At 41.6% G+C, this 23818-nt stretch overlaps 2 protein-coding genes across 10 annotated transcripts in view; one reads left to right on the top strand and one right to left on the bottom strand.

The window, feature by feature from the left end:
• LOC112259941 (neuralized-like protein 4) overlaps positions 1–10375 on the bottom strand; it is a 35070-nt gene extending 24695 nt beyond the window's left edge. For 7 of the 8 annotated variants that reach the window (XM_042328320.1, XM_042328322.1, XM_042328323.1 and 4 more), the window contains exon 1: positions 10169–10373. In XM_042328320.1, coding sequence (XP_042184254.1) covers positions 10169–10333 — 165 coding nt within the window. In that variant the 5' untranslated portion in view covers positions 10334–10373. Of the gene's footprint in view, positions 1–10168 lie in introns of all 8 variants that reach the window. The other variant, XR_006084280.1, reaches the window with a different exon arrangement.
• Positions 10376–12477: 2102 nt separating this feature from the next.
• Positions 12478–23818, top strand: LOC112243560 (oocyte zinc finger protein XlCOF6). 2 transcript variants are annotated; one of them, XM_042328319.1, is made up of 5 exons: positions 12478–12793; positions 12922–13182; positions 13533–16814; positions 21213–21473; positions 21663–23818. In XM_042328319.1, exons 1-3 carry the CDS (start codon positions 12617–12619, stop codon positions 15147–15149), a joined length of 2055 nt encoding a protein of 684 aa, XP_042184253.1. In that variant the 5' UTR covers positions 12478–12616; the 3' UTR covers positions 15150–16814; positions 21213–21473; positions 21663–23818. The 2 variants fall into 2 exon arrangements, with proteins under 2 accessions (XP_042184253.1, XP_042184252.1); XM_042328318.1 differs by lacking the exons at positions 12478–12793; positions 12922–13182 and having other exon boundaries at positions 16054–16814.

The following is a 23818-nucleotide window of genomic DNA, read 5'->3' as shown; positions in this document are numbered from 1 at the left end:
ATATTTGACATTCTTCAAAATGGCCTTTGCCTTGATGACAGCTTTGCACACACTTGGCAATCTCTCAACCAGCTTCATGAGGTAGTCACCTGGAATGCATTTCAATTAACAGGTGTGCCTTGATGCAAAGCTGTCATCAAGGTCAAGAGTGGCTACTTTGAAGAATCTATATATTTAGATTTGTTTAACACTTTTTGGTTACTACATGATTCCATAAGTGTTATTTCATAGTTTTGATGTATTCACTATTATTCTACAATGTAGAAAATAGTAAAAATAAAGAAAAATCCTGGAATGAGTAAGTGTTCTAAAACTTTGGACCGGTAGTGTATCACAGCCTCCACTCTTCTGGGAAGTTTTCCATTAGATGTTGGGACATTGCTTCCATTCTACCACAAGAGCATTAGTGAGGTTGGGCACTGAAGTTGGGCAATAAGGCCTGGCTCGCAGTCGGAGTTCCAATTCCTCCCAAAGGTGTTCGATGGGGTTGAAGTCAGGGCTCTGTGCAGGCCAGTCAGGTTTATCCACAGAAATGTCAACAAACGATTTCTGTATGGACCTCGCTTTGTGCACAGGGGCATTGTCATGCTGAAACAGGAAAGTGCTTTCCCCAAACTGTTGCCACAAAATTGTCAGTACAGAAATAGAATGTATAGAATGTCATTGTACACTGTAGCGTTAAGACTTCCCTTCAATGGAACTAAGGGACCTAGCCCGAACCATGAAAAACAGCCCGATACCATCATTCCTCCTCCACCAAACCTTACAGCTGACAATATGCTTTCAGGCAGGTAGCGTTCTCCTGGCATCCACCAAACCCAGAGTCATCCGTCAGACTGCGAGATGGTGAAGCGTGATTAATCACTCCAGGGAACGCGTTTCAACTACTCGGGAGTCAAACAGCGGCGAGCATTACACCACTCCAGCCGACGATTGGCATTGTGCATGGGAATCTTAGGCATGTGTGCGGCTGCTCAGCCATGGAAACTCATTTCACGAAGCTTCCGATGAACAGTTATTGTGCTGACGTTGCTTCCAGAGGAAGTTTGGAACTTGGTAGTGAGTGTTGCAACCCGAGGACAGATGATTGCTACACGTTTCAGTACTCAGAGGTCCCGTTCTGTAAACTTGTGTGGCCTACCACTGCGTCTGAGCCGTTGTTGCTCCTAGAAGTATTCACTTCACAATAACAGCACTTACAGTTGACCAGGGCAGCTATAGCAGGGAAGAAATTTGACGAATGTACTTGTTGGAAAGATGGCATCCTATGTCGGTGCCACGTTTAAAGAGTCACTATTCTCTTTAGTGAGGCTATTCTTCTGCCAATGTTTGTCTATGGACATTGCATGGCTGTGTGCTCTATTTTATACACACTGTCAGCAACGAGTGTGGCTGAGATAGCCGAATCCACTAATCTGAAGGAGTGTCCACATACACTATGTATACAAAAGTATCTGCACTGTATGTTTGTTAGCTAGCCAGACAGTTTTAGAGGAATTAAAATAAAATCTTTAACCTTTATTTAACTTGGCAAGTCAGTTAAGAACAAATTCTTATTTACAATGATGGCCTACCCCGGACGACACTGGGCCAATTGTGCGGCGCCCTATGGGACTCCCAATCACGGCCGGATGTGATGCAGCCTGGATTCAAACCTGGTACTGCAGTGACGCCTCTTTCACTGAGAAGCAGTGTCTTAGACCCCTGTGCCACTCGGGAACACGAATGATTCCATAAATGTGTCTAAACTGCCAATATGCCAACATTCCATTCAAACAATGCAGTCAATGCCCAGCCATACACTGGCTGAAAACAGTTGATGATATTGCATTAACAACTCGTCTAAGTACTTTTTTTGTCTCATAACAGCACTCAAAGCTTTCCAATAAAACAAAAACTAAGACTCTGTTTACATACATTTTAGATGATATTTCTACAGACAATTGGTATAAAACCCATAAACTGTATTTATATGACAATATTTTTATGTTGACAATTCAATTACAATCTCTCATACATCGCGTGCATTTAATTTTCCTGCATAGGTAAAAATCAGGATTATGCCTCTACTGCCATTCATTCCAATTAGACTGGTTTAGATTTCTCCCTAAACAAAATGGCTGCCATTTTCACCCCTTTCTGGAAGTTTGAGGGTTTATGACATAGTCCAAGGTTCCCAACTGGTGGCCCGCACAGTGATTTTATTTGGCTCCCAAAGTTCTCTGTTGGACATAGACTAAAAAACACCAGCACTGTTCCAAAGTATTCCCACGCATAATAGCGAGATATATTTAATCGCATACAAATGTAAGCAAGGTTGGAAATGATTATGTTTTAGTCAAATATTATATCTGTTTAGGCTTCTTGCAGTCAATTTGCAGTACAAATGTGTAAATATATTCCTGACCCCTGACCACCCACTCAAGAATAAAATCTAACTGAGGCTGAATATAGTTGATGATCCCCTCTAGTAATTTAATAGGATCGATATGGTGGAAAGACAAAGTTCTTCCATCATCCACTTACATGGACCAACCAAGTCCATCTCTAAACACAGTATGTAAGATGTGTAAATTCAAATGTTGCAGTCTCTCTCATACACATACACACAAACACTCATCCATCTCGCCCTCTTTCTAAATCATATGCACACATGGTATACATCATCCAAGGAACTGCATTTCATTGGACGATGTATACCATACATATCCCGTACAAACGACGAACAAAACTTGAAAACATCTGCAAACGAACGCGTACACAAACACAGAAAAACAAACAGATCTGTGAACAATCCACTGCAGCTCCTCATCTCTGACAGACACACTACAAACACAGCAATCGGTGGAGTGTTAGGCAGGCACATACTATTGTTTACCAAACTACTGTCCCGCATTTACTCTACCGTCAACATTACCAACACCATAATATTCCACCCAGAGCAAACTGATGGGTCGTTCCACCTCAAAAAACACAACAAAGAGGGTTGACATTCACCATCTCAGATTGTAACCAACAATTTCAGAACAAACAGATACTAGCATTCCTGCTAAATGATTGTTGAATATAATTTGAGCTGAGAAAATAAATTGATTAAACTAATTGATTGCACCCAAATTGGACATTTTAAATGTATAGAATTCATATAATATTCAATATAGTATCTAACATCCGATTTTAACAAACTTTTTTCTAACGTGAGGAATACAAAAGAAAGTCAAAAGCCACCCACGGACCCCCCACACCACCGAGTATACAGCATCAGTTCCGTTTGAACAGTACGGAGCTGCAGCTCGGAGTATTGTTTCTTCATCCTATTTAATGTATTCTCAGTGAATTTGAAAAATGTATTCCTGTTCAGTGAAACTAGTTGTGTTTATGTCCCATCCTACATCCTGATATTACCAAGTTCTAACCACTAGATGGTGTGGTTCCTACGATTAGGTGATAATTTTTTTAAAGGACCCCCCAAAATGGTTAAAGGGATAGTTCACCCAACTTAATTTGTGGTTTTCTTACCCTGTAAGCTGTCCATGGACCAGGTATGACAGCAACCCATGCTTTGATTTTGTTTACCTGACCACCGTTTCAAATGCTAACTTTTTAGCATTTGTGTCAGATATCCAGTGCAAGTTAATGGTACCTACATTGGCATTTTCACATCTAAATCATCCTAAAGAATTTAAAAGTTGATTGAGTTGCACAATGGTGTTACTTATAAAAAAGGTACCAGTCAAAAGTTTGGACACCTACTTATTCAATGGTTTTTCATTATTTTCTACATTTTAGAATAATAGTGAAGACTAACAAGACTAACCCATGAAATAACATGTGGAAGCACGTAGTAACCCCCCAAAAAGTGTTAAACAAATCCAAATATAAGATTCTTCAAAGTAGCCACCATTTGCCTTGATAGCTTTGCACACTCTTGGCATTATCTCAACCAGCTTCATGAGGTAGCAGCACAAATAAATGCTTCAGAGTTCAAGTAACAGACATCTCAACCTCAACTGTTCAGAGGCGACTACGTGAATCAGGCCTTCATGGTCAAATTACTGCAAAGAAACCACTACTAAACACCAATAAGAAGAACAGACTTGCTTGGGCCAAGAAACACAAGCAATGGACATTAGACCGGTGGAAATCTGTCCTTGGGTCTAAAATGTGAGATTTTTGGTTGCAACCACCGTGTCTTTGAGACGCAGAGTAGGTGAACGGATGATCTCCGCATATGTGGTTCCCACCGTGAAGCATGGAGGAGGTGGTGTGATTCTATTCTAATGCGTCTTAGTCTATGCTGCTCTGACATTGGACGTCCATATATTTATACATTCTTAATTCCATTATTTAGATGTGTGTATTGTTGTGAAATTGTTAGATATTACAGCACTGGTTTGCGCTTAGTGGGACTATCATTTTTTTTCAACAGGACAACACACCTCCAGGCTATTTGACTAAGGAGGAGAGTGATGGAGTGCTGCATCAGATGACCTGGCCTCCACAATCACCCAACCTCAACCCAATTGAGATGGTTTAGGATGAGTCTGACCGCAGTGAAGGAAAAGCAGCCAACAAGTGCTCAGCATATGCAAACCCTTGAATGAGTAGGTGTGTCCAAACTTTTGACTGGTACTGTAGATGATTTGGATTTGAAGCGTGAAAATGCATTGCATATATGAATCTACCAGCTTGGTTTTGGTGCATTTGGACAGAACACAAGAGCAAGTTCAATCAATGTGAATTCTCTACAAGCATTACTGTAGCAACAATGCCATGTTTGTTGCACTAACACAGATATTGATATCCCTCATGCAATTACATATATGGATCCATTATAGCTTCGATACATGTAATGATACTAGCCATGAAACTATAGTCAGTGAAGACATATCGGGTAAGGCCTAATCGGTTAATTGTATCTGTCTAGTTAGCTATGCTTTTCATGTGCGAGTTCGGTATCAATGTAGCTAGCTAGTGATCTGTTCCATTACACATAACAGTCATTGGATTAAATGGAATAAATGTTGTGGATCTTAATGTTTTTCCTAATAATCCTGGACTATCGGACCACCATTTTATTGCAACAAATAATCTGCTCAGACCCCAACCAAGGAGCATCAAAAGTCGTGCTATAAATTCAGACAACACAAAGATTCCTTGATGCCCTTCCAGACTCCCTCTGTCTACCCAAGGACGTCAGAGGACAAAAATCAGATAACTACTTAACTGAGGAACTCAATTTAACCTTGCGCAATACCCTAGATGCAGTTGCACCCCTAAAAACATTTCTCATAAGAAACTAGCTCCCTGGTATACAGAAAATACCCGAGCTCTGAAGCAAGCTTCCAGAAAGTTGGAACGGAAATGGCACCACACCAAACTGGAAGTCTTCTGACTAGCTTGGAAAGACAGTACCGTGCAGTATCGAAGAGCCCTTACTGCTGCTCAATCATCCTATTTTTCCAACTCAATTGAGGAAAATAAGAACAATCCGAAATATATTTTTGATACTGTCGCAAAGCTAACTAAAAAGCAGCATTCCCCAAGTGAGGATGGCTTTCACTTCAGCCGTGATAAATTCATGAACTTCTTTGAGGAAAAGATCATGATTATTAGAAAGCAAATTACGGACTCCTCTTTAAATCTGCGTATTCTTTCAAAGCTCAGTTGTCCTGAGTCTGCACATCTCTGCCAGGACCTAGGATCAAGAGAGACACTCAAGTGGTTTAGTACTATATCTCTTGACAAAATGAAAATAATCATGGCCTCTAAACCTTCAAGCTGCATACTGGACCCTATTCCAACTAAACTACTGAAAGAGCTGCTTCCTGTGCTTGGCCCTCCTATGTTGAACATAATAAACGGCTCTCTATCCACCGGATGTGTACCAAACTCACTAAAAGTGGTAGTAATAAAGCCTCTCTTGAAAAAGCCAAATCTTGACCCAGAAAATATAAAAAACTAATCGGCCTATATCGAATCTTCCATTTCTCTCAACATTTTTAGAAAAGGCGGTTGCACAGCAACTCACTGCCTTCCTGAAGACAAACAAGGTATACGAAATGCTTCAGGCTGGTTTTAGACCCCATCATAGCACTGAGACTGCACTTGTGAAGGTGGTAAATGACCTTTTAAATGGCGTCAGACCGAGGCTCTGCATCTGTCCTCGTGCTCCTAGACCTTAGTGCTGCTTTTGATACTAATCGATCACCACATTCTTTTGGAGAGATTGGAAACCCAAATTGGTCTACACGGACAAGTTCTGGCCTGGTTTAGATCTTATCTGTCGGAAAGATATCAGTTTGTCTCTGTGAATGGTTTGTCCTCTGACAAATCAACTGTAAATTTGGGTGTTCCTCAAGGTTCCGTTTTAGGACCACTATTGTTTTCACTATATAATTTTACCTCTTGGGGATGTCATTCGAAAACATAATGTTAACTTTCACTGCTATGCACTGCTAACTTTCCCTGCTATGTACATTTCAATGAAACATGGTGAAGCCCCAAAAATGCCCTCGCTAGAAGTCTGTGTTTCAGAAATAAGGAAGTGGATGGCTGCAAACTTTCTACTTTTAAACTCGCCAAAACAGAGATGCTTGTTCTAGGTCCCAGGAAACATAGAGATCTTCTGTTGAATCTGACAATTAATCTTGATGGTTGTAAAGTCGTTGCAAATAAAACTGAAGGACCTCTGCGTTACTCTGGACCCTGACCTCTCTTTTGACGAACATATCAAGACTGTTTCAAGGACAGCTTTTTTTCCATCTACATAACATCGCAAAAATCAGAAACTTTGTCCAAAAATGATGCAGAAAAATGAATCCATGCTTTTGTTACTTCAAGGTTAGACTACTGCAATACTCTACTTTCAGGCTACCCGGATAAAGCACTAAATAAACTTCAGTTAGTGCTAAATACGGCTGCTAGAATCCTGACTAGAACCAAGAAATGTGATCATATTCCTCCAGTGCTAGCCTCCCTACACTGGCTTCCTGTCAAAGCAAGGGCTGATTTCAAGGTTTTACTGCTAACCTACAAAGCATTACATGGGCTTGCTCCTACCAATCTCTCTGATTTGGTCCTGCCGTACATACCTACACGTACGCTACGGTCACAAGATGCAGGCCTCCTAACTGACCCTAGAATTTCTAAGCAAACAGCTGGAGGCAGGGCTTTCTCCTATAGAGCTCAATTTTTATGGAATGGTCTGCCTACCCATGTGAGAGAAGCAAACTCAGTCTCGACCTTTAAGTCTTTATTGAAGACTCATCTCTTCAGTGGGTCATATGATTGAGTGTAGTCTGACCCAGGAGTGTGAAGGTGAACGGAAAGGCTCTGGAGCAACGAACCGCCCTTGCGGTCTCTGCCTGTCCGGTTCCCCTCTTTCCACTGGGATTCTCTGCCTCTAACCCTATTACAGGGGCTGAGTCACTGGCTTCCTGGCTCTTTCATGCCGTCCCTAGGAGGGGTGCGTGACTTGAGTGGGTTGAGTCACTGATGTGATCTTCCTGTCTGGGTTGGTGCTCCCCCTTGGGTTGTGCCGTGGCGGAGATCTTTGTGGGCTATACTCGTTGGTTGGTCCTAAGTTTGTGGTTGAAGATATCCCTCTAGTGGTGTGGGGGCTGTGCTTTGGCAAAGTGGGTGGGGTTATATCCTTCCTGTTTGGTCCTGTCCGGGGGTATCATCGGATGGGGACACAGTGTCTCCCGACCCCTCCTGTCTCAGCCTCCAGTATATATGCTGCAGTAGTTTGTGTCGGGGGGGCTAGGGTCAGTTTGTTATATCTGGAGTACTTCTCCTGTCTTATCCTGTGTGAATTTAAGTATGCCCTCTCTAATTCTCTCTTTATCGGAGGACCATGCCTCAGGACTACCTGGCATGATGACTCCTTGCTGTCCCCAGTCCACCTGGCCGTGCTGCTGCTCCAGTTTCAACTGTTCTTCCTGCGGCTATGGATTCCTGACCTGTTCACCGGACGTGCTACCTGTCCCAGACATGCTGTTTTCAACTCTCTAGAGACAGCAGAAGTGGTAGAGATACTCTGAATGATCGGCTATGAAAAGCCAACTGACATTTACTCCTGAGGGGCTGACTTGCTGCACCCTCGACAACTACTGTGATTATTATTATTTCACCATGCTGGTCATTTATGAACATTTGAACATCTGGGCCATGTTCTGTTATAATCTCCACCCGGCACAGCCAGAAGAGCACTGGCCACCCCTCATAGCCTGGTTCCTCTAGGTTTCGGCCTTTCTAGGGAGTTTTTCCGAGCCATCGTGCTTCTACACCTGCATTGCTTGCCGTAAAATGTATTCTGCACGGGGGTGTTTTGTTAAGAGCCCCGGCACTCAATCTTAACATTAGCTTGTGGTACGGTATTGGAAGCATTAGGGCCGTATCTTTCATATCAGCGAGAAATAATTTTCAAAGAACAAAAGGTTAAATTGATAGTGATACACACCTTGATAGGGTTAGTGTCCTCACACGGCCATATCTCCATGTTACAATGCTTCTTCACGAAAAACAAGAGGCAACCACCTGCACTAAATAGCCATCTAGCAGGCTCTGGAGGTAAGCGTAACTCGGGAAGTGTGGCAGGAGTGAACTTTCGTCGGATGGAGGCTCCATAGCTGTATGGATCTGTCTGTGCAAAACTGCCACAGTAAGCATCTCTTTTTTTATTTGACGGATTCTTTCTTGCTGATTAAAGATAACATATGTTCTGTTGCCCTCTTTGTGTTCACTGAGCTGTGTTCCACCCCAGTTGACACCAAGGCATTGGAGGAAACAGTACTAATGCCCTCTGCCAACAACCCACACAGGTTTGAGAGGGACAATGACTGCTGCTATGTTGTTGACAAACCATCAGGCCAGCAGACCAGTAATCATGGCAACAGGCCGGCTATCTGACATTATAATTGGATAACAGGCAAACTAGTTGCTGCGGTCGGCATGGAGATAAGGAGTCTAAATGCTGCACAGACAGGTAGACCTATAACAGTAACTAACCGTTAGCCTAAGACTACATGATGATAGATTAGGGCTCAAAACAATGTGCATCACATAGAAACTACAGCTATGTTTTTCAGGAATAAGCCTGTGCAGAATAGGGAGAGGTTTTCCCCTAGCCACTGACAGACGGGTCAGTTGTTTTTGTCAACATTTGTAAATTATCTGACCAAAGAGCTGTGGTTAGGGGTGAATGCAACTTTTACCTCGAGATGACAATGCACCAACTAGGATAATACTGAGATCTGCTTTGCCCTTTACCCACTGTCTTTTGCTTAACAAAACCACCAACAATATATTAAATGGGGTTCTACTGTATGCATCTATTGTCAAGACCACAGTAGTGACATAGGGGCTACCTGGCAGATAGGTTCAACCAGTACGCTTCTCTCGTCTAGATGTCATTAGGTAGACGTCCTCTGACTACTAGCTAGTACTAGCTGGACATGTCACCAACTGGAATGCTGCTGTCAACCAAGTGACTGTGGCTAGCTTAGCTAGTTGGAGTGATGCTGTCAAAAATGATCTTACCTAGCTAACGTTAGCTATACCTTGCATGTCAACCAAGCAAACTCATGACTAACGTTAAACGAGCTAAGTTTTCTATTCAACTGAACCTACCTGGCTCAATGTTGGTCGTGGTAATAATAGGCAATTGACTTAACTAGTCTAACTAACTAGTTAGCTAGTAGCAAGCCGTTGAAAACTAGCCGACGTTAACCTATCGTGTTGACAGCGATGCACCTACTGGTTCGATCAACACACAAAAAAGCTCGCTAGTACGGCTAACGTTCGCTAGAACTTAGATAACTACTGTAGAGCTGGACTGGCAATCGGTAGCAAAGATAGCTAGTTTAGATGGCTAACAAGCATAACGTAGCTAGCCACCTTCAAAAACATTAACGGGACCACACAAACTCCACCCCATGCTAACTCGCTAATTATGGTAAACACTTTCAGTTGTCAATAGAACATTAAAAAAACATGTTAGTGCATTTTGGACAGGATATAACAAAAATTATAGCTGTAAATCCCGTACTGCTTGATTGTCATACAGCGCACGCCCAAGCACCACTGCGGACAAGAGACCCCGTCCCCACTGGCACTAACGCGTTAGCTGCACTCTCCCCCTTCCGAAAGTGACAGTTCTATTTACCTTCTTGTCAATACGGACGGTGAATACATCACGGTCTTTCAGCGGCTCTCTGCTTAGAACCAAACCGTGGTTAAACTCCTGGACTGGTTGGTTCCGCTGAGCGGTTCGGTTCGAATTCGACAGTCCGATTAGCTTTCCGCTACACGGGTGCAGCTCAGCCGCCATCTTCACACGGGCGGCTTGCTTCGCGACACACGGGTTTGCGACAATATAAAGCTCCGTTTTTCTTTTGCGAGCAATTCGAAATACACGCCCACTTTTTTAAAGGTGAACTGCATAAGGTCAAGCGAGCAAAATTGCTATATGCAAGTGTGGTAGCGCGCTTTCTCTCCAGAATCAATCTAATCAATGGGCTTTGATTTATATGCATACTTCTACCATAAACCACAACTTAATATAAACGCTTTGAAACTAGGAATTTCCATGGGTGAAAAAAGTACAAAAATTACTTTGTTTTAAATATACTTAAGTATCCAAATTAAATGTAGTTGCTAAAATATACTTAAGTGTCAAAAGTTTTAAAAAAATAATTAAAAAAATACTCCTTATATTAAACCAGAATGCACAATTTTATTTTATTTCTTTTTATTTACGGATAGCCAGGGTCTCACTCTAACACTCAGACAGAATTTAAAAACAAAGCATTTGTGTTAGTGAGTCCGCCAGAACAGTGGCAGTAGAGATGACCAGGAATGTTCTCTTGATAAGCGAATTGGCCCATTTTCTGTCCTGCTAAGAATTCAAAATGTAACGAGTACTTTTGGGTGTCAGGGAAAATGTATGGAATAAAAAGTACATAATTTTCTTTCGGAATGTAGTGAAGTAAAAGTAATAGTTGCAAAAATATAAATAGTAAAGTAAAGTACAGATACCCCCCCAAAATACTTTAAAGTACTTTAAATAATTTTTACTTAAGCGAAAATTGGAAAGAAAGGGGCGGATCTGTACATTACACCACTGGGAATTTCAAACATAGAGAACTTACAGTTTCTGGTTCATTCAGCATCCAGACAGGTAGCACTATATAAGGCATGCATTATGTTACAATGACACTGTTCATTAATAATGCATAAATATTAAAATAGAGAGCAATCAATGATTGCAGTGTGTGAGTCAGCTGGATATTGCAAATCCAAGTCATTATGATGACTCGACAGGGGTAGATGCCTTGGTCACTGAATGGGACATTATCAGTTGCTGTGTATTGAAATATCACATTATTTAATGGAAACAATTTTGCCCAAAATTGTGCTATGAAGAAAAGATTTTTACAGTGAAAGACTCCATTATATAGTACCACAGTATGAATCATATTACCTATAAAACATAGCGGTCAAACAAGGAAATAGATCCAATCATTATTCTAATAGGGGATTTTAGAAACACTTAAAATAAGGGGTGTGTTTCCTGTAGGCTTACCCTGGTGTGACGTTTTGATAACCATGTAAATCTTTCTAGGACATGGTGACTTTTGTATTTACCCTCAAAAATCAAATGCTAATTAGCTGCTAATGTGGCTATCATAAAGAACTACAAAAGCCATGATGACCTGAACGAGACTGCCAAAACGAGCCAAAGGTAAGCTTCTCTGCATTAGCTATCTAATGTTAGCTACATGTAGTAATAAATAAATTGGCTACATTTCATTAAATTGACAATTCTGTGAACTGTCTTGTGAAAGTTTTCAATTGACACAATACCTGTTAGCAAAGGTGTCAGCTGGAGATGATGTGCATGAACTTGCAGGGATGATGTTTACTTCAATACTAATTAACATTTTAGAATCTAGAGTAAATAGAACAGAATATATTAATAAAAGTCAACTTGTCTGAGAGAGATTACATGGTTACCAAAACATCACCCGAGGGTAAGCCTACACGAAACTACCCTTATTTTAAGTGTTTCTAAAATTCTCTATGGGAAAAATGAATGGTTTAAAAATGATTGGAACCATTTCCCTGTTGGACCGATAGGTGTTATATGACACCTCCACTGCTCTATTTTCTTCAATGTTTTGATGGAAAATTTGCAGGGCTGATGTTACAAGATGGTAGCCTAGCAGTTAAGAGCATTTGGCCAGTAACCAAAAGGTTGCTGGTTCAAATCCCTGAGCTGACTAGGTGAAAAAATATCAATTTTTATTTCTAAGTATCCTTGAGCAAGGCACTTAACTCTAATTGCTCCTGTAAATCGCTCTGGTTAATGGCGTCTGCTAAATTACAAAAAATAAAGATGGACCACTAGAGGGCGCATGAGACTGTTGGAGGAGGGACTACATTTTGACATCCAGTACAGCAGGTGGCAGTAACGCACCTTTCTCTGTCATGTCAAGCTGGCAGAAGGATATATCTACTGTACTGTCGTTGACATATCCGTGTGTTCAATTTCATCCGTTTATTTTAATTTTAAATTGAACATAACGGTTCATAATCAACTACCAAATACAAGATGTGGCAGCCCGATCCTTTCCACAATGAGTTGGTCTCTATTATGGATGAATTAATCATGTCGTTGGAGGAGGAAATTTGCAAATGTATGGCGTTGTCAGTCTCCTCAACACAATACAGCACAGACATTGATGCAGGAGAGACAGGGGAAATTGAAAGAGAATCCAAGTTGCTAAAAGTAAGTGGCCGACTTTACTTCTACAAATACGAAATGTTATCTTCCGTGTTAATCATTTGTTTTATATAACCAGCTTGGATACAGCTTGTTGTTGAATGACAAATAAGTAGCCTGTTCTCTTATTGTAGGTCGAGTTGACATGTGTGATGAAAAAGTTCGTGAAACAGACTCTCGCCAAAATCAACCAGTTGATCTCTAAAGGCACTGAAGCACTGCGTTCAGAGATATGCCAGAGTCAAAGTGAGATTAAATCTCTGAAAATGAAGCTATTGGAGATGACTGTTGGTAAGGAAGTACCTGGAAATACAGTGGAAAGAACCCCACAGACAGAGGAAGAGGAGGAATGTACGGAAGCACCATTATCACCAGAGTTTGCAGAGGATTTTCAGGTTTGTTATATTTTACATGTTTACAAGAATTGTGCAGTCTGACCATGGGGTTGACGTTATCTGTGAGAATGAGACTTTTACTATTATTATCCTGGGTGGCAGGTAGCCTAGTGGTTAGAGCATTGGACTAGTAACTGGAAGGTTGCAAGATTGAATCCCTGAGCTGACAAGGTAAAGGTAAAAATATTTTGTTCTGCCCCTGAACAAGGAAGTTAACCCGCTGTCATTGAAAATACGATTTTTTTCTTAACTGACTTGCCTAGTTAAATAAATCCTGGCCGTTGTACCCTTGGGCGCTGCTCTGCTACTGAGTTACAATTCCAAAAATTGCAATGCTTTTTTCCCCCCAGGTTGACGTGCCAACTCCCAGTGGTGAGGCTGACAACACTACAAATGTCAAGAAGGAGACCACGATCAGAGCTAAAACCATAGCGTTGGAACAGTCATTTACATCTCTAGCTAAAATACCTTCCTCTCCACTCATTGAGTCTATCAAACAAGTGGCTATTACAGACAAACAGTCAGCGAGCAGGCCTACAGACAAACAGGCAGCAAGCACGCCTACTGACAAACAGTCAGCGAGCAGGCCTACAGATGATCAGGCCCCAAGTACAGACCCCCAAACTCCCAGTGGGGACTCTGTGGTGTCCACCAGACCCAGGAGGAAGAAGAAGAGAATAGAAGCGCAACCCACAGCGGCAGAATCAGACGTAAGTGAGGAAAACGCTGATGACCAATGGGAGGAGGAGAATGCTAAAGCTGGACAAACCTCGAATGATGAATATGTTCACAACATAAAGCCAAGGCCCAACGTAAAGAAAAACCAGACTACCACCACCAGGAAAGAGCACCACTGTCTGGACTGCGGTAAGGTTTTTAAGAATTCAAGTAATTTAAAACTGCATCAACAGACTCACACAGGAGAGAGACCTTATTGTTGTGAATTATGCGGGAAATGTTTCCCAACTGCTTGGAAGCTCAGAATACACCAAGCAGTGGTCCACAGAAGAGAGAAGCCGCTTGAGTGTCCAACATGTGGGAAGTGCTTTGCAACAAAGAGTTATTTGGACACTCACGCAAGCGTTCATTCAACAGAGAAACCGTTCCGATGCCTCGTGTGTCAGAAGTGTTTTAAAAGTAAAAAGGGCTTCAAGGAACACACAATGATGCACAATTCAAATTCAGATTCATATGCGTGTGACAAATGTCCAAAAACCTTTGTTAAGTTGAAATACCTCAAGAATCATCAGCTAACTCACAGTGGGGGAGGAGCTCACCGTTGTGAATTGTGTGGGAAAGGTTTCAAGACTCCTTCTCAGCTCAAACAACACCAAGCATCAGTCCATAGGGGAGAGAAGCCATTCCAATGTCCCACATGTGGGAAATGCTTCGCAACAAAGACAAATTTGAAAATTCACACAAGTGTTCATTCAGGAGAGAGAGCATTCCAGTGCCCTCAGTGTCAGATGTGTTTCAAAACCAAGTATACGCTTCATGCCCATAAGAAGACACACACGGACTCCAAGCCATATGCTTGCGACAAATGCCCAATGACCTTTATCCGGTCACATTACCTCAGAAGGCATGAAATCTCGCACCTGACCAGCAAGCCATTTGTGTGCAGCCACTGTGGGAAAGGCTTCAAAGGTGAACGTGGGCTCAAGGGACACGAACGCACCCACACCGAAGACCCAACTTATACCTGTGACGAATGTGGCAAGGGTTTCTATCAACACGAATCGTTTCAAGTCCATGCGGCCTTGCACACCGGAGAGAAGCCGTTCACCTGTGATTGCTGCAGTAAAAACTTTGCTCTGGCGTCCTACCTTAAAACCCACATCGCAAATCATCACTCTGTCACCAAACCCCACGTCTGTGGGAAATGTGGCAGGAAATATAAGGATTTCACCCATTTCAGAATCCATATGTTTCAGGGTTGTCAAGAGGAGGCTGCAGCGTTGGTTTGACGACTTATTGTTGTAATATGTCATGTTTTCACTACAAACATGCATGTTTCCTTGCACAGTACCAATAACATTTGTTTTGAATAGATAGTTTTTTATGTTTACAGACTTGGCCAGTAATAAAAACCTTACCAGGGGATCTATAACCCTCTCTTAAATTGCACCTCTGGTTGGATGCAGGTTAAAGGCACAACCTGTAACTTTCATTCTGACAATGCTTTGTCATTCATTGTTATTTTGGAATTGTGATTAAAGTTGTAATGTTCTTGTTTCACTACAAACATGTATGTTTACTTGTTAATCAATATACAACCTTTAGACTTGGCTATGATAGAGTACCACACATTTGTTTTTAAGTCATTTTTTATACAGATGTCAGTATTGTTGAATAGATGAACATCTGAAAAAAATTATATGTTGAACATGTAAAATATAAGGCTATAATGATAGTCACTACAAAACATGAATAAGAGACTTTCACTCAATGATGACTCAAGCCCTCAATAGGTTTATTTCACAGTAATACTGTAAGCAGACTTGACACCCTCCCTGAAGTAACACATCTCCATGTTTAGAAGTCATTGAGATCATGCAGGGCTGTAATTCAATGATGTGAAACATTCTGACAGTTGCCTATAGAAATAGAATGAATAGAGTTGACAGGATTCCTTATTCTAACAACCAATCATATCTGTTCTACACAACATGTTTCTGAATGTAACTTTCTGTAACAACATCTCTCTGAACAGGCCCCAGTTGTGGCCCCTGTAGCTTGTGGTTAGGACCAGGAGTTTTCACATGACCATGTGACTTCACCAGGAAAGCACCGTTTACAGACCCTTTAGCAAGGTCATTGCACTATCTGGTAGTGCACAACACGTGGCGGTATATATTTACCTCTTAGAAAGGGAAACGCGTGGAACCAGTGTCTGGTTCATCCATCATCCAGACAGGCATCGCTATATAAGGCATACATTATGCTTCAATGATACTGATACGGTTAATACGTAGACATTAAAATAGAGAGCAATCAATGATTGCAGTGTGTGAGTCAGCTGGATATTGCAAATTCAAGTCATTATGATGACTCGACAGGAGTAGATGCCTTGCTCACCGAATGGGACATTATTCGTTGCGGTGCATTGAGATATGACATTATTTTATGGAAATAATTTCCCCCGAATGTGTGCTATGAAGAAAACACCTTTACAGCGAAAGACTGCATTATTTCCTTTGTTGTTTCGATGCGAAGTTGCAGAGAACGTGCTACAAGACCGACCATTAGAGGGCGCACGAGGCTGTTGGAGGAGGGACTACGTGTTATAACATCCAGTACAGCAGGTGGCAGTAACGCGCCTTTCAATATAATATACAGCAATGTCAAGCTTCTTGTAGAAGAATACATCCGTTGGTGTCAAACGGTCTGTGGTTGTTGTGCTTAACATTTTAACGTTAGCGGTTGATAGCTAATTAACTATCAAATACAAGATGTGGCAGCCTGATCCTTACCATAATGAGTTGGTCTTTGTTATGGATGAATTAATGACGTCGTTGGAGGATGAAATTGAGAAATGTATGGCGGTCTTAGTCTTTTCCACACAAGACAGGACAGACATTGATGCAGGGGAGACGGGGGAATTTGAAAGAGAATCCAAGTTGGAGGTTAAGGTAAGTGGCTAACTTTGCTTCTACAAGTTCAAACTGTTAACGTATGTGCTAATTAGTTTGCTATGGATAGTGCAGGTTGGTATTTATTGAGAAGACTCGTGTACTGTAGTTTAAATAAAGGTTAAATAAATAAATAAAATACTGGAGGCAGCTCTGCAGAGTGGTCACTAGCTGGCACAGCCACAATGTCATCAAATCTGATTTTAAACATAACATTAACCACACTGCTAACCCCAATGCTGTGTTTTCATACATTTTTACGATAAAGCCCATTTTTACTTTGCTGCTGGCCCGTCTAAAGGAAACTGCATCCAGGGTAGAGTTGCCAGGTTGTGCTAATATTTCTCAAAACCCGCCACATGCCGGGAAAACTAGCCCAATGTCTTTTTTTCTGGCAGCCAAGAGAGCTGCCACATTTTAACCAATAAACACTTTCTCCATTAGTTTTGTGCCAACATCCATCAAATTCCTTAATATACGTTTTTTTTGTATTGTACTGTAGCCTACATGTTTTTGTGTTATGTTATGTGTCTTGTATGTACCATTCTTCACCACACATGAAGTCCCCTCCCAGGAAATAAAAGTTATTTTAATTGAATAACATTATCGAGTGAATTAAGAATGATTATACAACGGGTGGGTCTAATCCTGAATGATGATTGGTTAAAACTGCATTCCAGCCAGTGTCTATTCCACAAGTTACCACTGGCTAAATCTATGACTTTAAAATGAATGCCTTAACAACCATCCATGTATATAAAAAAGTGATAATACCCTCGAAGCTGGTGTTTTTGGGTGGATATATTGGCACGGTTTGCCGGCCCGAGACGAAACAACACCCGTGCCAATATATCCTCCAAACACCGGCTTCTCTGGCATTATCATTTAAATATCGAAGTAAGACAAAAAAAAAAACGTTATATCGAGTTAACGTGATGTAATAAAGGAATCTGAATATGTGCAAGAAAAAAAACATAATTCAACCTTATCAAATTTGCCAGATCATTTTACATCAATGGATGTTGATTTGACTGAAATTATTAAGCATTAAGGCCAAATGGGGTTTGGTATATGGTCAATATACCACCACTAAGGGCAGTTCTTATGCACGACGCAACGCAGTGCCTTATTGCTATTATAAACTGGTTACCAACATAATTAGACCAGTAAAAATAAATGTCTGACATACCACGGCTGTCAGCCAATCAGCATTCAGGTGTCAAACCACTCAGTTTATAATTGTAAATAAATTGCCTTTGCACATGTGCATAACTATAGATAAATCCAACAGTAGAGTTTGAGTGATGAAAGTTGGACAGAGGATCTCGAAGTCTCTGCGCAAGAATCACAATTCGTTTGGCTATTTTCTGGCAATTGTGCCGTTATGTGCCAGATGTCAAGACCACAAACTGCTATACATTTCCTATTTGCGAGATTCACTTGTCATTTCTAAAATATTAGTATATAATTAATTCAACGTTGCCATAGTTTGCTTAGCTAGATGCAGGTCACAGAGACAGTAGCCCCTGATAGGCCTGCATCTCATTTCAGATGGCCAACAGTAGCGTAGGCAAGATGTAGCCTAAACTGAACTATTTAGCAGCTTGCTTAGTTCAAATTGACAGACTCATTTATTCCGCATGAATAGTGAGGCGATTCGAGGTAAGAAGTATTTGTGTTGCACAATAGCCTGCTGGAATAGGCTGGGGTTGTAATTGTAATTACTGATTCAAATGTGATTCATAATATGGATACGAACAGAATATGCTTGTCAACAACAGCCAGTGTTTGTTTGTTTTACCCCTAGCCTAATCTGATTGATACCGTTAATTGCATTCTAACAACAGTTTATTGGCAATTGTGATAGAGCAGTGACAATGACCACAATTGATAACTTCCAATTTTAATTAACTAAACATGGCCATTAATAATTGCATAATAACGCAAGGCTACAACAACGATAAATAAAGGTATATTTATTGAATCTGTTTGCCAGCTCTAGGTACACTACACAAGTGGCACAAATTGATTTGCAATGACTCCAGTGATCATCATTTCAACATATTTATTGTATCAAATGGTAGGCTGTATTTGATTATTAGGCTACTTGATGGCCAACAGATGCAAATGTATCATTCTCCACATTTAATGTTAGTTTCGTTGTGGACTTTTCCCCGTAACAGAAGCACGCAAGGGAGTTCCATAACTTCCATTTCAAATTTCTACTCACGCAGTGCTCGAGACCCAAGAACTGAGTGAAACCCTTTGCATGATACGGTTTTCTTTAAGCGAAGTCAAGTTTAAACCACCTCCAAGCAACTGTATCTAATGCACTCTATTGCTCCTAAAGTAGTTTTCCAGTACTTTGTTGCCATTATTACTTGATACGCATCAGTTCTAGAGCGTTAATATGTTGAATGGAAAAGCGTTGGAAATAGTGTCTCCACAATGACCCACTAAATAGCCTACCTACAACTGGTGAAAAGTTGCCACGACGTGCCCGCGTGCTGCTCAGCACAAACACCACTCCGGCCCTCCCCACCAATTCACTCAGCAACAGACGGCCTAATAGTCAGCAGCAGCAGGTCACAGCGAAATGAAATCTATATGATTTTTTTTTTTAAAGAAAAATGCCATGACAGCATGGATGCTATATACAGTGGGGAGAACAAATATTTGATACACTGCCGATTTTGCAGGTTTTCCTACTTACAAAGCATGTAGAGGTCTGTAATTTATCATAGGTACACTTCAACTGTGAGAGACGGAATCTTTTTTTTTAAAGTAATTCATTTGCATTTTATTGCATGACATAAGTATTTGATCACCTACCAACCAGTAAGAATTCCGGCTCTCACAGACCTGTTAGTTTTTCTTTAAGAAGCCCTCCTGTTCTCCACTCATTACCTATATTAACTGCACCTGTCCACACACTCAATCAAACAGACTCCGACCTCTCCACAATGGCCAAGACCAGAGAGCTGTGTAAGGACATCAGGGATAAAATTGTAGACCTGCACAAGGCTGGGATGGGCTACAGGACAATAGGCAAGCAGCTTGGTGAGAAGGCAACAACTGTTGGCGCAATTATTAGAATATGGAAGAAGTTCAAGATGACGGTCAATCACCCTCGGTCTGGGGCTCCATGCAAGATATCACCTCGTGGGGCATCAATGATCATGAGGCAGGCGAGGGATCAGCCCAGAACACACGGCAGGGCCTGGTCAATGAACTGAAGAGAGCTGGGACCACAGTCTCAAAGAAACCATTAGTAACACACTACGCCGTCATAGATTAAAATCCTGCAGCGCACACAAGGTCCCCCTGCTCAAGCCAGCGCATGTCCAGGCTCGTCTGAAGTTTGCCGATGATCGAGGAGGAATGGGAGAAGGTCATGTGGTCTGATGAGACAAAAATAGAGCTTTTTGGTCTAAACTCCACTCACCGTGTTTGGAGGAAGAAGGAGGATGAGTACAACTCCAAGAATACCGTCCCGAACGTGAAGCATGGAGGTGGAAACATCATTCTTTGGGGATTCTTTTCTGCAAGGGGGACAGGACGACTGCACCGTATTGAGGGGAGGATGGATGAGGCCATGTATTGCGAGATCTTGGCCAACAACCTCCTTCCCTCAGTAAGAGCATTGAAGATGGGTCGTGGCTGGGTCTTCCAGCATGACTACGACCCGAAACACACAGCCAGGGCAACTAAGGAGTGGCTCCGTAAGAAGCATCTCAAGGTCCTGGAGTGGCCTAGCCAGTCTCCAGACCTGAACCCAATAGAAAATCTTTGGAGGGAGCTGAAAGTCCGTATTGCCGAGCGACAGCCCCGAAACCTGAAGGATCTGGAGAAGGTCTGTATGGAGGAGTGGGCTAAAATCCCTGCTGCAGTGTGTGCAAACCTGGTCAAGAACTACAGGAAATGTATGATCTCTGTAATTGCAAACAAAGGTTTCTGTACTAAGTTCTGCTTTTCTGATGTATCAAATACTTATGTCATGCAATAAAATGCAAATTAATTACAAATACTTGTTCTCCCATTATGTTTTATATATATATATTACACACACACAAACAGGCAGCAAGCAGGCCTACAGAGAACAAACAGGCAGCAAACAGACTCTCACCAAAATCAACCAGTTGATCTCTAAAGGCACTGAAGCACTGGTTTCAGAGATATGCCAGAGTCAAAGTGGGATTAAATCTCTGAAAAGAAAGCTTATATACAGTATATAAAGTAGCCCAAAAACACAAAACCCGCAACACGATTTTCAAATAGGCTAATTTGGCAAGAGAACCGATGACATGGCAACCCTGCTCCATGATGACAAACATCAACAGCTTGAAAAAAGGTTGTTGTGGAATGAAAAATAAGTGTATATCTGTTCTCTGATTCTAGGTCCAGTTGACATGTGTGATGAAACAGTTCGTGAAACAGACTCTCACCAAAATCAACCAGTTGATCTCTAAAGGCACTGAAGCACTGCGTTCAGAGATATGCCAGAGTCAAAGTGAGATTAAATCTCTGAAAATGAAGCTATTGGAGATGACTGTTGGTAAGGAAGTACCTGGAAATACAGTGGAAAGAACCCCACAGACAGAGGAAGAGGAGGAATGTACGGAAGCACCATTATCACCAGAGTTTGCAGAGGATTTTCAGGTTTGCTATATTTTACATGTTTACAAGAATTGTGCAGTCTGACCATGGGGTTGACGTTATCTGTGAGAATGAGACTTTTAGTATTATTATCCTTGAATCCCAGGACTGACTGCTACTGCCGTTGTACCCTTGGGTGCTGCTCTGCGACTGAGTTATAATTCCAAAAATTGCAACCCTTTTTTCCCCCAGGTTGACTTGCCAACTCCCAGTGATGAGGCTGACAACACTACAAATGTCAAGAAGGAGACCACGATCAGAGCTAAAACCATAGCGTTGGAACAGTCATTTACATCTCTAGCTAAAATACCTTCCTCTCCACTCATTGAGTCTATCAAACAGGTGGCTATTACAGACAAACAGGCAGCAAGCAGGCCTACAGACAAACAGGCAGCAAGCACGCCTACTGACAAACAGGCAGCAAGCATGCCTACTGACAAAAATCCAGCAAGCAGGTCTACAGACAATCAGGCCCCAAGTACAGACCCCCAAACTCCAGGTGGGGACTCTGTGGTGTCCACCAGACCCAGGAGGAAAAAGAAGAGAATAGAAACAGAATCAGACGTAAGTGAGGAAAACGCTGATGACCAATGGGAGGAGAATGCTAAAGCAGGACAAACCTTGAATGACAAATATGTTCACAACATAAAGCCAAGGCCCAACGTAAAGAAAAACCAGACTACCACCACCAGGAAAGAGCACCACTGTCTGGACTGCGGTAAGGTTTTTAAGAATTCAAGTAATTTAAAACTGCATCAACAGACTCACACAGGAGAGAGACCTTATTGTTGTGAATTATGCGGGAAATGTTTCCCAACTGCTTGGAAGCTCAGAATACACCAAGCAGTGGTCCACAGAAGAGAGAAGCCGCTTGAGTGTCCAACATGTGGGAAGTGCTTTGCAACAAAGCATTATTTGGACACTCACGCAAGCGTTCATTCAACAGAGAAACCGTTCCGATGCCTCGTGTGTCAAAAGTGTTTTAAAAGTAAAAGTGGTCTCAAGGAACACACAATGTTGCACAATTCAAATTCAGATTCATATGCGTGTGACAAATGTCCAAAAACCTTTGTTAAGTTGAAATACCTCAAGAATCATCAGCTAACTCACAGTGGGGGAGGAGCTCACCGTTGTGAATTGTGTGGGAAAGGTTTCAAGACTCCTTCTGAGCTCAAACGGCACCAAGCATCAGTCCATAGGGGAGAGAAGCCATTCCAATGTCCCACATGTGGGAAATGCTTCGCAGAGAATAAAAATTTGAAAATCCACGCAAGTGTTCATTCAGAAGAGAGAGCATTCCAGTGCCCTCAGTGTCAGATGTGTTTCAAAACCAAGTATACTCTTAACGACCATAAGAAGACGCACACGGATTCCAAGCCATATTCTTGCGACAAATGCCCAATGACCTTTATCCGGTCTTATTATCTCAAGATTCATCAAGCTTCGCACCTGACCAGCAAGCCATTCGTGTGCAGCCACTGTGGGAAAGGCTTCAAAGGTGAACGTGGGCTCAAGAGACATGAACGCACCCACACCGAAGACCCAACTTATACCTGTGATGAATGTGGCAAGGGTTTCTATCAACACGAATCATATAAAGTCCATGCGGCCTTGCACACCGGAGAGAAGCCGTTCACCTGCGATCACTGTGAAAAAACCTTTGCTCTGGCTTCCTACCTTAAAACCCACATAGTGAAACTTCACTCTGTCACCGAACCCCACGTCTGTGGGAAATGTGGCAAGAAATATAAGGATTTCACCCATTTTAGAATCCATATGTTTCAGGGTTGTCAAGAGGCTGCGGCGTTGGTTTGACTATAACAAGAATTGCCTATCATTGGAAATGACCATTTCTCTTCTTTCTAATGTTGGGAAGGGATCAAAATATATATTGGAAATATATGGTACATGGAAATCAAGATATGGAGGTAGGTGGGATGGGCTGAGCGTAATTGAGGGGTGGGATTAGAAACTCATAATCTGTGTAATAGTTAGGACTGAAAACACCATATCATGCATACCGGAAATGCCTGAGTACCATTTCAGGTGTAATGTGTATATCAAACTATTTCTGACATGTAAGACCTTGGTATAAAAAATACTATGTATGAATAATGTGCATGTAACAAAAATGGAAGACAAAGTTACTTTTTTCATACAGGGGATAGATTGGCCAGTAATAAAAATAATAGTAAATAAAAAAGTTGGAGAAGACCTACAACCCCCCTTAAATTACCCCCTGGTTGGATGCAGGTTACAGGCACAACCTTTCATTCTGACAATGCTGTCATTCATTGTTATTTTGGAATTGTGAATAAAGTTGTAATATGTTCTTGTTTCACTACAAA

The sequence above is a fragment of the Oncorhynchus tshawytscha genome, linkage group LG10 (assembly GCF_018296145.1).
Source record: "Oncorhynchus tshawytscha isolate Ot180627B linkage group LG10, Otsh_v2.0, whole genome shotgun sequence".
Lineage (NCBI taxonomy): Eukaryota > Metazoa > Chordata > Actinopteri > Salmoniformes > Salmonidae > Oncorhynchus > Oncorhynchus tshawytscha.
The sequence above is the reverse complement of the archived record's forward strand: the minus strand, read 5'-3'. Positions and strand labels throughout refer to the sequence as shown.